At 46.7% G+C, this 16,243-nt stretch overlaps 1 protein-coding gene across 1 annotated transcript in view; it reads right to left on the minus strand.

The window, feature by feature from the left end:
• Positions 1-16,243, minus strand: part of kpna3 (karyopherin alpha 3 (importin alpha 4)) — a 167,337-nt gene that overhangs the window by 74,746 nt on the left and 76,348 nt on the right. Inside the window, exons 7-8 of the mRNA XM_072514225.1 lie at positions 16,076-16,161; positions 10,167-10,253 (exon numbers count right to left, since the gene is read on the minus strand). Of these exons, the coding sequence (XP_072370326.1) occupies positions 10,167-10,253; positions 16,076-16,161 (173 nt within the window). The remainder of the gene's footprint in view (positions 1-10,166; positions 10,254-16,075; positions 16,162-16,243) is intronic.

Here is a 16,243-nt window from a genome sequence, read left to right on the forward strand (position 1 = left end):
TGCCTTGTAGATGGCGGGCAGGCTTTTGGGGAGAGGGGGGGATTCGGCAATGGTAATGTCAAAGGGCGGTGGTTAAATCCTCTCTTGCAGGAGATGGTTATTGCCTCGCAGTTGTTCATAATTTATAGGGCAGAATTCAGCCATTTGGCCCATCGAGTCTGCTCCGCCATTCTATCATGGTTGATATGTTCCTCGTCTGCTACCTACAATGTTACAGGCCAAGAGCTGCATTGCGAAGTCAGCCAGAGCATCTCCTCCCTAGAACACATGACCTCGGAGCGGTAGTAGGCAATTTAACCTCCAGAGCCTAACACAGTCAGTGTGATCATGGCTGATCCATCCTGGTCTCAACTCCACCATCCTGTCCATTTTCCATAACCCTTCAACCCATTACCAATTAAAAATCTGTCTATCTCCTTAAAATTTACTCACTGTCTTTGCATCCACCGCACTCTGGGGTAGCGAATCCCACAGATTCATAACCCTTTGGGAGAAGTAGTTTTCCTCAAATCTGTTTTAAATTTGCTACCTCGCATTCCAAGAATCTGACCTCTCGTTTTAGAATGCCCCACAAGAGGAAGCATCAACTCCACATCTACCTTATCCATACCTTTTAGCAGCCTGTATACCTCAATTAAATCTCCCCTCATTCTTCTAACCTCTAGAGGATATAGGCCTAAACTGTTCAATCTCTCCTCATATGACAAAGCCCTCAACTCTGGAATCAATCAAGTAAATTTGTGTGGTGTGAATGTAACTTGCAGTCCAAACCTGGATATTGCCCAGGTCTTGCTGCATTTGGACATGGACTTCTTCATTCTCGAAGGAGTCGTGAATGTGCAGTCATTCGCAAACATCCTCACTTCTGATCTTATGATGGAAGGGAGATATCATTGATGAAGCAGCTGAAGACAGTTGGGCTTAGGACACTATCCTGAGGAACTCCTGCAGTGATGTCCTGGAGGTGAGATGATTGACCTCCAACCACCACAACCATCTTCTTTTGTACGAAGTCTTACAACACCAGGTTAAAGTCCAACAGGTTTGTTTCAATGTCACTAGCTTTCGGAGCGCTGCTCCTTCCTCAGGTGAATGAAGAGGTATGTTCCAGAAACATATATATAGACAAATTCAAAGATGCCAAACAATGCTTGGAATGCGACCATTAGCAGGTGATTAAATCTTTACAGATCCAGAGATGGGGTAACCCCAGGTTAAAGAGGTGTGAATTGTATCAAGCGATGTATCACGATGCGAAAAACAGGGGGGTGGCTATATTAGTGGGGAAGCGGGTAATGTTCGAGGCAAAGACTATAGTGGCGGATAACGGGGGCAGATACGTGATGGTGAGTGGCAAATTACAGGGAGAGATGGTGGTGTTGGTAAATGTGTATGCCCCGAATTGGGACGATGCCAATTTTATGAGGCGAATGCTAGGACGCATCCCAGACCTAGAGACCGGAAAGCTGATAATGGGGGGAGACTTTAACACGGTGTTGGAACCAAGGCTGGATAGGTCGAAGTCCAGGACTGGTAGGAGGCCGGCAGCAGCCAAGGTGCTTAAGGATTTTATGGAGAAGATGGGAGGGGTGGACCCGTGGAGATTCAGTAGACCTAGGAGTAAGGAGTTCTCGTTTTTCTCCTATGTCCATAAAGTCTATTCACGCATAGACTTTTTTGTGTTGGGTAGGGCATTGATCCCGAGGGTGAGCGGAACGGAATATACGGCTATAGCCATTTCGGATCATGCCCCACACTGGGTAGACTTGGAGATAGGGGAGGAAACAAGAGGGCGTCCACCCTGGAGAATGGACATGGGACTAATGGCGGATGAGGGGGTGTGCTTAAGGGTGAGGGGATGCATTGAAAAGTACTTGGAACTCAATGACAATGGGGAGGTTCAGGTGGGAGTGGTCTGGGAGGCGTTGAAGGCGGTGGTTAGGGGGGAGCTGATATCAATAAGGACACATAAAGGGAAGCAGGAGAGTAAGGAACGGGAGCGGTTGTTGCAAGAACTTTTGAGGGTGGACAGACAGTATGCGGAAGCACCGGAGGAGGGACTGTATAGGGAAAGGCAAAGGCTGCATGTGGAATTTGACTTGCTGACCACAGGCACTGCAGAGGCACAATGGAGGAAGGCGCAGGGTGTACAGTATGAATATGGAGAGAAGGCGAGCAGATTGCTGGCACACCAATTGAGGAAAAGGGGAGCAGCGAGGGAAATAGGGGGGGTGAGAGACGAAGATGGAGAGACGGAGCGGGGAGCGGAGAGAGTGAATGAAGTGTTTAAGACATTTTATAAAAAATTGTATGAAGCTCAACCCCCGGATGGGAGGGAGAGAATGATGGAGTTTTTGGATCGGCTGGAAATTCCCATGGTGGGAGAGCAGGAAAGGATGGGATTGGGAGCACAGATCACGGTAGAAGAAGTGGTGAAAGGAATTAGGAACATGCAGACGGGAAAGGCCTCGGGACCGGACGGATTCCCAGTTGAATTTTACAGAAAATATTTGGACTTGCTCACCCCGCTACTGACGAGGACCTTCAACGAGGCAAAGGAAAGGGGACAACTGCCCCCGACTATGTCAGAAGCAACGATATCGCTTCTTTTAAAGAAGGAAAAGGATCCGCTACAATGCGGGTCCTACAGACCAATCTCCCTCCTCAATGTAGATGCCAAGGTCTTGGCCAAGGTAATGGCAATGAGAATAGAGGAATGTGTCCCGGGGGTGGTTCATGAGGACCAAACTGGGTTTGTGAAGGGGAGACAGCTGAACACGAACATACGGAGGTTGTTAGGGGTAATGATGATGGCCCCACCAGAGGGTGAAACGGAGATAGTAGTGGCGATGGATGCCGAGAAAGCATTTGATAGAGTGGAGTGGGATTATCTGTGGGAGGTGTTGAGGAGATTTGGGTTCGGAGAGGGGTATGTTAGATGGGTGCAGCTGTTGTATAGGGCCACAGTGGCGAGTGTGGTCACGAATGTTTTGGTCATGCCCGGCACTACAGGGGTTTTGGATGGGGGTGACAAAGGTGCTTTCGAAAGTAGTAGGTGTCCGGGTCGAACCAAGCTGGGGGTTGGCTATATTTGGGGTTGCACAAGAGCCGGGAGTGCAGGAGGCGAAAGAGGCCGATGTTTTGGCCTTTGCGTCCCTAGTAGCCCGGCGCAGAATATTGCTAATGTGGAAAGAAGCCAAGCCCCCGGGGGTGGAGACCTGGATAAATGATATGGCGGGGTTCATAAAGTTAGAGCGGATTAAGTTCGTCCTAAGGGGGTCGGCTCAAGGGTTTACTAGGTGGTGGCAACCGTTCGTCGAATATCTTGCGGAAAGATAGATAGGGGAGAACAAAGAAGGCAGCAGCAGCGGCCCAGGACTTGGGGGGGGGGGGGGGGGCCTGAGACAAGGCAGTTGCCAATTAGGGCTAGTATTTATTTTTTGTTATTTAATATTTATTTATTTGTTGTTGTTTTAATTTAAAAAGGTCATTATTATCTGTATTGTTACAATGTTGTGTAAAGGATGCACAATGTACTGTGTTGGTTGACCAAAAATTTTCAATAAAATACTATTTAAAAAAAAAACAATAAACAATAATCAGCAACAGATATGTCAATCGCCATAACAACAACGATCCCATCCTCCCACCAACCCCCAAACATTAGCCCGCATGTTTACATAAACAAATGACAAAAAGGAATCGGGGATTACCCATAGTCACCCTTAATATACACAACCCCCCGCCCCCCACCCAACTAATGTTCGATGTTATCCAGTTCTTGAAAGTGTATAATAAATAGTGCCCACGACTTGTAGAACCGCTCCGAGCTTCCCCTCAGTTCAAACTTAACCTTCTCAAGGGTAAGTATTCCAATAGGTCCCCCCGCCACGCTAGGGCACTGGGTGGAGAGGCTGCTCTCCATCCCAGCAGGATCTGCCTTTGGGCGATCAACGAGGCGAAGGCTATGATATCTGCCTCCGCACCCATTTCCAACCCTGGCTGGTCCGACACCCCGAATATGGCCTCCCGGGGACTCAGGTCCAGTTTCACACGCACCACCTTGGAAACGACCCGAAACACCTCCTTCCAGTACTCCCCTAGTTTTGGACAGGACCAAAACATATGAACGTGATTAGCAGGGCCTCCCCCGCAACGCTCACACACATCCTCTACTCCTTCAACAAATCGGCTCATCCTCGACCTCGTAAGGTACGCTCTATATACCACTTTCAGCTGTATCAGCCCCAACCTCGCACATGAGGTGGAGGCATTCACTCTCCGGAGCACCTCACACCAGACCCCCTCCTCTATAACCTCCCCCAGCTCTTCCTCCCACTTTGCTTTGATCCCTTCCAGTGGTGCCTTATCCTCTTCCAAAATAGCTCCGTACACCGCTGACATTGCCCCCTTCTCCAGTCCCCTTGTCGCCAGCACCTCCTCCAGCAACGTGGAGGCCGGTTCCTCTGGGAAGGTCTATATCTCTTTCCTGGCAAAATCCCGAACCTGCATGTACCTAAACGCTTCTCCCTGCTCCAGCCCATACTTCGCTTCCAGCTCCCTCAATCCTGCAAACCGACCCCGAAGAAACAAATCTTTTAGCGTCTTAATCCCCCCTCTCTTCCCATTTCCGAAAACTTCCATCCCACCTCCCTGGCTCAAATCTGTGGTTCCCCCGAATCGGCATTTCCCTTGACCCTATCCCCAACCCGAAGTGTTGGCGAAACTGCCTCCAAATTTTCAATGAAGCTATTATTACCGGACTCCCTGAGTATTTCCCCGGAGCTATTGCGAGCGGCGCTGTTGCCAGTGCTTTCAGCCCCGGCCCCCGCAACAAACTCTCCTCCATTCTGACCCACTGGGAATCAACCCCTCTGACCCAGCTCCGCACCTTCTCCACATTCGCCGCCCAGTAATAGTACAACAGGTTCGGGAGACCCAAACCCCCTGCCTGCCTTCCCCTCTGTAGCAGCACCTTTCGCACTCTGGCCACCTTCCCTCCCCATATGAACGAGGTAATCCTTCCCTCAATCTCCCTGAAAAAAGACCTTGGCAGGAAAATCGGTGTGCATTGAAAAATAAACCGAAATTGCGGCAACACATTCATTTTAACCGCCTGTACCCGACCCGCCAGTGACAGAGGAAGGCCATCCCACCTTGCCACATCGGCTTTCACTCTCCCCACCAAACTAGTGATGTTGTACCTGCAAAGCCTCCCCCACTCCCAGGCAACCTGCACCCCCAGATACCTCAAGTGAGTCCCTGCCCTTCAGAATGGCAGCCCCTCCACCCCTACCCCCACCCCCAGCCGAGACACCACAAAATACTCACTCTTGTCCAGGTTCAGCTTGTACCCAGAGAAAGACCCAAATACCCGCAGTAGCTCCAATATTCCTCATATCGACGCACTCAGTTCCGACACATACAGCAGCAAGTCATCGCATATAAGGACACCCTATGATCTATCCCCCCCTGCACTATTCCTTTCCATGCTCCCGAACTTCTCAATGCAATGGCCAACGGCTCAATCGCAAGTGCAAACAGCAGTGGAGAGAAAAGTATCTCGAACTGATTTTGTTTGTGCGGACACTCGCCTTCGGCTCCTTATATAATAGCTTTATCCAGTTCACAAACCTTGGTCCAATCCGAAACCGCTCCAGCACTGCCATCAGGTACCCCCATTCTACCCGATCAAACGCCTTCTCGGCGTCCAATGCCACAACTACCTCTGTTTCCTGCCCTTCAGCCGGTGCCATAACGACGTTCCAGCCTACCCGCAAGTACCTTCGCCAACACTTTTGCGTCCACATTCAGAAGTGATATGGGCCGATACAACCCACACTCCGTCAGATCCTTATCTTTTTTTAGCAACAGTGAAATCGATGCCTGCCCCAAGGTTTGCAGCAACACCCCCTTCCCTATCGCCTCCTCAAACATCTCCACCATCAGGGGTGCCAACCTATCCTTGAATTGTTTGTAATGTTCCACCGGAAACCCATCCGGCCCTGCCACCTTCCCCGACTGCATCCTCCCAATCGCACCGTTTATCTCCTGCTCCACTATTGCTCCTTCTAATGTAGCTCTGTCCCCCTCCCCTAGCCTCGGGTACTCCAACCCATCTAGAAATTCCTGCATCTCACGGTCTCCCCTGGGTGGCTCTGACTTGTACAACCTCTCATAAAATGCCTCAAAAACCTTGTTAATCAGCACTGGAGCCACCACCAACTTCCCAGCCCTATCCCTCACCTGAAGAATTTCCCTTGCCGCTGCCTCCCTACGGAGCTGACCTGCTAACATACCTTATCTCCATGTTCATAAACTGCACCCCTTGCTCGTCTCAGTTGGCGCACCGCCTTCCTGGTGGACAGTCGGTCGAAGCTCGCCTGTAGTTCCTTCCTCTTTTCCAGCTTCGCTGGGTCCCCATCTTCTGCATACCTCCTATCTACCTCCAGCATCTCATCTATTACCCTCTGCCGCTCCAACCTCTCCTTTTTGTCCACCCTGGCATTAAACAAAATTACCTCACCCCCTCACCACCGCCTTTAGAGCCTCCCAGACGACTGCCTTTGACATCTCACCCGTACAATTGGAACCTACATATTCCTTAATTACCTTTTCAATTTTCTCACAGAACACTTGGTTCCCCAAAAGCCCCACATCCAGTTTCCACCCCGGTCTCTGCGCTACCCCCTTCTCCAGCACCATATCCACCCAATGTGGAGCGTGATCTGACACTGCAATTGCAGACTATTCCGACCCCTTGTCTCCAGCCAGCAAAGCCTTTCCCACCACAAAAAAGTCGATCCGCGAGTATACCTTATGGACCGCTGAGAAAAATCGAGTATTCCCGTTCCCTTGGGTGCAGGAATCTCCAAGGGTCCACCCCTCCCATTTCCACCATTAGCCCAGCCAGCGCGTTCACCACCCCCCCCCCCCCCGATGGGACCAGCAAGCGCGGCCATGATCTGTCCAACCTTGGCTCCTGCACCAAGTTCCAGCCCCCCCACCCCCACAATCAGCTCATGCGTGTCCAAGTCGGGAATGGCCTCAAACACCTTCCTCGCGAATCCCACATTGTCCCAATTGGGACCGTATACACTTAACAGCGCCACTAATCTCCCCTCCAGCGCCCCTGCCACAATTAAGGGGCTGTTTAGCACAGGGCAAAATCGCTGGCTTTGAAAGCAGACCAAGGCAGGCCAGCAGCACGGTTCAATTCCCGTAACATCCTCCACAAACAGGCGCCGGAATGTGGCGACTAGGGGCTTTTCACAGTAACTTCATTGAAGCCTACTTCTGACAATAAGCGATTTTCATTTTTCATTTCATTTTCATTCATATATCTACCCCCCTGATCTGCCACCTTCTCCTCCATCTGGAAGCGTACCCTTTTGCTGGCCAACACCGCTACCCCTCGAGCCCTTCCATCAAATCCGGAGTGAAACACTTGGCTAACCCAGCCCTTTTTATGTCTCACCTGGTCCTTCACCCTCAAATGAGTCTCCTGCAGCATTGCTACATCGGCTTTCAAACTTTTAAGATGTGCAAGCACCCTTGACCGGACCTCCTAGCCCTCACGTTCCACGTGACTATCCTTACTGGGGGTCTCTTCCCCCCGCCCCCCCGTATCCACCATCACCATACCACCGGGCCCTTCCCCATAAGCCTGACCCGCCCCTGTCCATTGTTAACATCGAACCCCTTCCTCCTCCCCTCCCCCCCCCCCCCCCCCCCCCCCCCTCTTGCTCGCCTCGTAGGCCCATTGAAGCCTGCTATCCAGTCTCCAACGTCCGCAGTCCTCCTCTCACCTCACCCCCGTTCACTAGCTGACTTTAGTTAGATAGCGCGGGTGACTCCCCCGCCAAGACATCTCACCCCCTTCCACCAAGTCCCAGAGAAAGAAACACCAAAACACACCCAACAATCCAACCCCTACAATTCACTAACATAACATTTAACCGTCGCAACACAGAACGCCATTAACTTGAACTCTGTAACAATGCAAAGAGAAGTAAATTGCAATATAAATCAGTAAAAAGAAAGTTGTAACATTTATACATTTTCCAGCTGCTCAAACACAGTCCACAGTCTCTCTTCCAGTTCCGCTCTTCATGCCAGAGCTCCCCTGGGACCAGGCTTCAGCCTTCTTTCTTCCTCCTAGATGGGAGCCACCCGACGTGGAACACCCTCCCTACATAGTGCCCTGGACTCGGGCCTGCCGCCTCAGCCTCCTCGTAGCTCCGCCCCCGCTGCTCTGACCTCGACGCCACGCTGGGCCCAGCGCCTCAGCCCCCGCCGCCCGACACCCGCGCGGGGTTCTTCACCGGTTTTTAAACCGGCCCCGCTGGCTGCTCGTGATGGCCCTAAAGGCCGACAATAGTCGGGGGGTACGTGAAGACTCGGGGATTTCCCCGAAATTGCCGCGAATCGCGGTCACCGGCGGGGACTGCTCGCCCACGCCACCGGAAGTCTTATCTTGTCTTTTTAACAATACTTGTCTCACTCCGCACATTCTCCCCGTGTTTGCATGGGTTTCACCCCCACAACCCAAAGACGTGCAGGGAGGTGGATTGGCCACGCAAACCTGCCCCTTAATAAAAAGAAAATACTCATCTCACTCCCAATATTTTTCACTGTGGCCCTGTTTTAATCATGCCATTTGTTTCTTTGCCCATCACTTTTCTTATTCCCCTTTCCACATTTTTGTTTTTGTCGTTGTTTCCTCCTCCTCCGACTCCTTGCATAGGTTCTCATCCCCCTACCATTTTAGTTTAAACCCTCCCCTCACACCATCTCTTCAGCCACATATTAATCCGATATATCCTGCTATTTCTATTCTGACTAGCACGTGGCACTGGTAGTAACCTTGAGATCACTACCTTTGAGGTCCAATATCACAATTTTCTTCCTAACCCCCCCCCATATTCCGCTTTTGGAATCTCATCCCTCTTTTACCTATGTCATTTGTACTGATGTGAACCACGAGCACTGGCTGTTCACCCTCCCCCTCCAGAATGTCCTGTAACTGCTCAGAGGCACCCTTAACCTTAGCACCAGGGAGGTAGCATACCATCCTGGAGTCTTGTTTGCGGCCACAGAAACAGTTATCTATTCCCCTTACAATCGAATCCCCTGTAACTATTGCATTCCCGCACATTTCACTCCACCCCTCTGCAGCAGGACCAACCATAGTGCAACGATTTGGCTGTTACTGCTTCCCCCGAGGTCCGTCCCCTCAATAGTATCCAAAGCGGTATATCTGTTTTGCAGAGGAATGGCCACAGGAGATTGGTGTACTGACTGCCTAGCTCTCTTCTCTGCCTGGTGGTCACCCATTCCCTTCCTGCTTGTGGCATCTGAGACTGCGGTGTGACCACCTCTCTATACCAGTCTATTCACGTCACTCTCCACCTTGCGGATGCTCCAGTGTCCCGAACCGCTGCTCCAGCTCTGAAGCCTGGACTTCCAGGAGCTGTAACTAGAGAGATATCCTGCACACATACTGGTCCCCCCGGACACTGGGAATGTTCCCAGCTTCCCACATGGAGCAAACCAAGGCTTTTGAACTCTCTTGCCATGCCTTACCAGTTTAAATTAAACCTTTGGCGAATGCTTGATATTAGATTAAATCCAATTCTCTATGGCCCTTCTTTCTTTGTCCTTGTTACTACCAATTATTAGCCCTTACAGATTGTAAACCACAAAAGGTATTTTCAAGTTCTGTTCAGCTGGAGGTTCCCAGTGCCTTGAAAGGCCTCGGCTTGGTTAGGGGATCTGATGGAGTATTTGCACCTGAAGAATATTAAGTATACCATGAGGGGGGCAGCCAAAGTGTTCTACTTGAGGTGGCAGCCCTTTATCTCCTTTTTCAGGGAACTGATTACCATCAGCTATTTGGAGAGGGGGGGTGTTTTTTTCATTTTCTAAAGTCTGATAAAGGTTTTGTTTAATTTGTTGGGGTGGGGAGGGGGAATGGGATTGGGATTTGTTGTATTATTGTTGTATTTCTAATAATGAAAATTTTGTTTGAATTAAAATATATATTTTTTAAACTTATAAAGATTTAGCATAATTTCTTTGCTTTTCACTCGATGCCTCAATTTATAAAACCAAGAATCCATGTGCTTTAACAGCATAAAAAATGATATTTTAACAGCAATACAAACCTATTATGTTTCCTAGAGCCCAGACTGCTTGTTCACAAACATTCTGATGAGGAGAGTGGAGTAATCGCAGAAAGAGAGGCACAGCATCTGGAACCAAAACACAAAATGTTAGTTCTATTCTAATCAAGGTAACAATTGAAGAATTACAGTTAAAAGAACATATGTGGAAATCTTAGTTTAACTTGGGTTAAGATGCAGATTCATGTAAGCTTTCTATTTTCAGGATTCAATTTTAAATAATCTATGTAGTCCAGGCCAATAAAAATGTTTTTGTATTTTAGCTCGAGTTTTCCTCACTCCCAAATTACCTCCTACTGGTACCTCGGGCTACTCGCAACACCTCCTTCCTATACCCTACCGACAATACCACTTGATGAACTTCTGCCCACTTTTCATCAGCCTGCATATGTAAAGGTCTCCATTTTCTCATTTAGACATCATTTTTAAGGTAATAACATTCTGGTATACACTCAGATTCCTCTTCCGTGTATGCTTTCTGATATAACCGTTTTATTTCTACATATTTCTGTTGTAACTCCGCCAATTTTCCTGAACGAAAAATATCCGCCTCATCCTCCACCTGTTTTTGTTCTTTTCCAACCATCTGATCAAAAATAGTTTCGGATAATTGAACTTCATCTTCACTCTTTGATTTCTCATGTCTTAACCTGTGACTTTGCGACCTTGTTACTACATAATCCGGAAAAATCCCAGGATAGTCATCCTTCAACAATTCAATTGTTTGATTTTCCACTGGCTTATCAACCACAGTAGGGGTCACTCACACCTGCGATCCAGCTTTATCATTACCCAAAATAAACTGTATTCCTGGAAAAGATAGTTTCTCTATTACTCCTACTACCACTTCACCACTCTTCACTGGACTTTCCAACATAAGCTTATATAATGGAATACTACTCTTCTCATCCTGAATTCCACATTTTACCACCTTTTCTGGCAATATTCTTCCCAGACTACATAACTCCTCATTCCCTTACCATCAAAAATTGACTAGCTCCCGTATCTCTTAAAATTCTGACTTCTTTACCTGCTCCTCCTGATACACATGAGTAAACTTTACCCACACAAGTTAATTCTTTAAAGAGATCTGGCACCTTCTTATCAATCACCTCTTGATCAGGCTGTACAATCTTTTCCACCTCCTTCGCTTCAATTGGGCTTTCCTTTACCACTTTAACAAACCACACTGACTCATACTGTTTTACTACATCAGCCTTCCCAGTGCTTTTCTTCAACCCCCAACACTGTGACTTTACATAGATTAATTTAGAATTTACAGTGCAGGAGGAGGCCATTCGACCCGTCGAGTCTGCACCGGCTCTTGGAAAGAGCACCCTACCCAAGGTCAACACCTCCACCCTATCCCCATAACCCAGTAACCCCACCCAACACTAAGGGCAATTTTGGACACTAAGGGCAATTTATCATGGCCAATCCACCTAACTTGCACATCTTTGGACTGTGGGAGGAAACCGAAGCACCCGGAGGAAACCCACGCACACACAGGGAGGATGTGCAGACTCCGCACAGACAGTGACCCAAGCCGGAATCGAACCTGGGACCCTGAAGCTGTGAAGCAATTGTGCTATCCACAATGCTACCATGCTGCCCTTAGTGTACATGGCTTAGTGTATTACAGTTAAAACCATCTGAAACTTTTAATTTTTCTTGCACCCTCCTGGATTTCTTTTTTAATCTGAGGTACACTCTCTTTATTGTCTCCCATCAGATCACCTTTACCTTTACCACTTTAGTATTTCTCATGTCCCCAGTTTCTATCCCATACCGGCTGAAACTGATGTCGGAAACCAAACTTTGATTTCTGAACTAATTCACAATCATCTACCATTTCTGCTGTTAATCTCTCAGTTTTAACCCTATACTCTTCCACACGAGTTCTCACTACATCAGGAATTGAAATTTTAAACTCCGCCAAAATTATGATTTCTCTAAGAGACACATACATTTGGTCTATTTTCAAAGCCCTTATCCAAATAGCAAAATTACTCCGTTTGATCCTTTCAAACTCCATGTATGTTTGACCAGGTTCTTTTCTTAAATTTCTAAACCTTTGTCTGTAGGCTTCAGGCACTAGTTCATATGCACCCAAGGTGGATTTTTTTCACCTCCTCATACATCCCAGATACCTCCTCTGATTGTGATGCAAACACTTACTAGCTCTATCTACCAACTTTGTTTGAATCAGTAATACCCACATGTCCTGTGGCCATTTCATTTGTTTAGCTACCATCTTAAATGAAATGAAAAAGGTTTCTACCTCCTTCTCATCAAACCTTGCTTGGCCATATTTAAAGAGATCCCCACAAAGCCTTCGACGATGACGCTCTTTCTCACTATCCTCAAACTGTACGTTTCTCTTTACATCCGCCAATTTTAACTGACTGTCACGTATCATGGTCATTTTCTGAAGTTCAAAGTCTCACTCTTTTTTTCTTTCTTCCCTCTCCTTTACTTTTTCTCTCTCTTTTCCCCTGATCTGTACCTCCCTTTACCTCTTTTTGTTCTGCTAGGGCTATTCTTTCTTTTTCCCTTTCTTCTCTCTCCTATTATTTTTCCCTGATCTGTACCTCCCTTTCCCTCATTTCTATTCAAGTTGCTTTGATTCTTTTCCATGTTTAAGCTGCTTAATCTGTAATTGAATTCTCGCCATTTCCAATGATCTGACTGTGTCTCAGGCGATTTTAAATGCCTCTTCTTTTCGTATTTTATCAGACAATGTAAACTGCAATGTTTTTGCCAAATCTAAAAATCTTTTCTTAGTCTCTGTTTGTATGGTACTGCGTGACCTTCTCCACCCCCAAAAACCTCTGTCCACAGCACACTCCCTACTTAAACTGGAATACACCACCTGAAAAGCAAACACAAATATGCTCACCCCTTACTGTCTTTAAGTTCACTAAGCCAACCCAATCACGAAAGATAGACTTTTATCCGTGATGAGCCCCCAGGTTGTTATGGCCAGGGTTTAGAAAATTCGAAAGTATATTATAGAGTTCACCTGATCTACAACTGTTTATTTATTTTGGTTACGATGAGCACAAGGGCCTGCCTTTCAGGTGTTATTCAACAGAGGCCTTAAGCACTTTGAATCAAAAATAAAGTTTATTCTACGGGTTTAGTTAACATTTTATAAACACACAGTGTCAGCATTTTTATCAACTATCAACATAAATACCCCCCACAGCTACATGACTCTATGTATAACCCTTAATATATTTCCCCCTGTCGCTGTTTCAATTTAATAACAAGATCCCATAAACCAGAAAACCCTTTTCACAGGTGTGGCCCAGCACATAGCACTCAAGATCTGATATGGATGCTCCTGTTTCCTTTCCAAAACAGCAGGTTTGAATTCCTTCCAGAAAGCAATTATTTCTTTTCAAGTTATCAAGCAGCCGGGAAACAGCTTTTAAAGTGCAGAGAGAAGGGGGGAAAAAGCCTTCTTTTTCAACCTGTGCTGTACAAACCAGTTCAAACCCAAAGCAAAAGTAAAACCAACTCAAAAAAGAAAGTAAAAACCCAGATCCATAGCCCAGCTCCACCTACACGATGACATCATTGAAGCCATGTGATAAGACAAACATTTCTTAAAGGGACACTCCCATGACACTGGAAAAATAACAATGTGTAGAGTTATATATATTTTTCTATCCAAATGTCTCATGTCTAAAGACATGTATGATGGGGGAGGGAATAATGGATGAAAATGTATTATCTGGGTGTTGAATAGGATATTAGGTTCAATTCAGGATCCAACAGGACATAAGCTTACACAATGACTACGGCTCTTCCATTGATCATAGAGTGGAGAGTAAGATCAAAAAAGGTTTTTTATGCTGCTGCTAGGTTTGGTCTTCCCAATGTTCAACTGGAGGACGATCTGTCTCATTCATGACTTGATGTCAGCTAGACCAGGGTTTTTCAAAGTGCGGGTCGCAACCCGCAAGTGGGTCACGGGCCGGTTTCAGGAGAGTCGGGGAGTGATTGGTTGCACGGGAACCATGGTGGTCCCGATCACGGGACAAGCACCCGATGGCCACTGCCGACTTTTACATTGAGAACGGTGGTCACTCCCACTTTTTAAATAAAATGAGACTGCGTGCAGTCTTCCAGTCAGAAGCGGCAACTGCGAGCAGGCCAAGCGCCCTGCATGTACATTTGATGTCACGCGTCCTCCATGTACTAATTTGGCACTAAATCAGGGAGCAGGACTGCTTCCATTTCCCAGCTGCTGGCAGGAGGACTGTGAAGATGGATCATTTTCTTAAAAGTAAGGGAAGGCCAGAGATAAATAGGCAGTGTACCAAACAGAGGCCAGAGACTCAAACAGGATCGCACAACAGGATCTGCTGGAGGGAGCTACTCAGCAGAGTCCAGGGCAGGGCAGAGCACATGTTAGTTCTGTACAGAGGTCCAGGCCTCTGGTCAACAGCCTACAAAAAAAAACTTCACACGGGAACAAAGCAATATAAAGATGATTTCTTGAGGTATGGTTTTGTCAATTGCGCCAATGCAAATAAGGATGCAACACCAATGTGCCTTATATGCAAGGAAGTACTGGCAAATGAGAGAAGTTTCAGATTTTGAGAGAGAAATGGTGGGTGAAAATTTTTTTTTTTTTAGGTTCCCAGAGTCAGTTATTAACTTACAGCTGACTCCAGGGCAGCACGGAGGCACAGTGGTTAGCACTGCTGCCTCACAGCATCGAGGTCCCAGGTTTGATCCAGGCTCTGAGTCATTGTCCATGTGGAGTTTGCACTTTCTCCCGTGTTTGCGTGGGTTTCGCCCCCATAACCCAACAGTGGGCAGGGTAGGTAGATTGGTCACACTAAACTGTTTCTTAATTGGAAAAATGAATTGGGTACTCTAAATTCAAAAAATAACCTACAGATGATTCCAAATTAAAAGACTACACTGCTGTATCTCGCCTGTGATATCACATAAAAAATGGCAGCATGGTGAAAAGCACTGCTGCCTCACAGTGCCAGGGACCTGTGTTCGATTCCAGCCTTGGGTGATTGGCTGTGTAGAGTTTGCACTTTTTCCTCTTGTCTGCGTGGGTTTCCTCTGGATGCTCTGGTTTCCTCCCACAGTCCAAACATGTTAGGTGGATTGGTCATGATGCAATTGCCCCTTAGTGTCCAGAGATGCATGGGTTAGGTAGGGTTACAGGGGATAGGGCGGAGGAGTGGGTCTAGGTAGGGTGCTCTTTCAGAGGATCGGTGGAGACTCAATTGAACGAATGGCCTTCTTCTGCACTGTAGAAATTCTATGTTGACTGCTGCAAGTGACTAAGATGTCTCATTGCTGTGGACATGATTGAAGTCAAATTACAACAGTCTAAATCAGAACTGCTGAAGCATTCTAAAAATTAAATGAAATAATTCCATAAACATTCATTTTTACATTTCCTGCTTAACAAAAGAAACAAAACATTACATTTAAATATTTAGCACGGATGGCTGTACAACAGTACAGAACTGAAATTTACATTGAAATACCTTTCTGTATTACCAATTGAAAAACTAATCACTTCTAAGACCCTTGCACTGAATTCATGTCTGAAAACTGAACTCTTGTGAAAGCATTGTGCTTTTACAGGTTATAAAACTCTTAAAGTATTCCTGCACCGACAGTCATTCTTGAGATTGTTTTTTCAGCAAACATGCTGTTCTAGGTTTCGGTCAAGCACTGCCAATTTCTGGGGAAAAATAGGTTTACTATTTAATACCAGATGCCATCATCATTTCATTCACACTATAAGTAAATATGTTAGAAATCAGAATTGGAAGGTTACACGATCAATTCAAAAAATTATAGAATACAACTGGATTAATTTCGCCATTAGATTTGTTTTGATCACTTACTTGCTTCAACCACCGCTTGTGTTTGTGCAGAAGTTCCAGATGCTATATTAGTCAATGCCCAAGCAGCTTCAAACTGAAGGGATGGACTGTAACATCAATAAACACACATCAGTCCACTGCAGCAAATTATAAACACCTCTAAACGCTAAAGAAAATAACTATATGGTC

The sequence above is a fragment of the Scyliorhinus torazame genome, chromosome 8 (assembly GCF_047496885.1).
Source record: "Scyliorhinus torazame isolate Kashiwa2021f chromosome 8, sScyTor2.1, whole genome shotgun sequence".
Classification (NCBI taxonomy): Eukaryota; Metazoa; Chordata; class Chondrichthyes; order Carcharhiniformes; family Scyliorhinidae; genus Scyliorhinus; species Scyliorhinus torazame.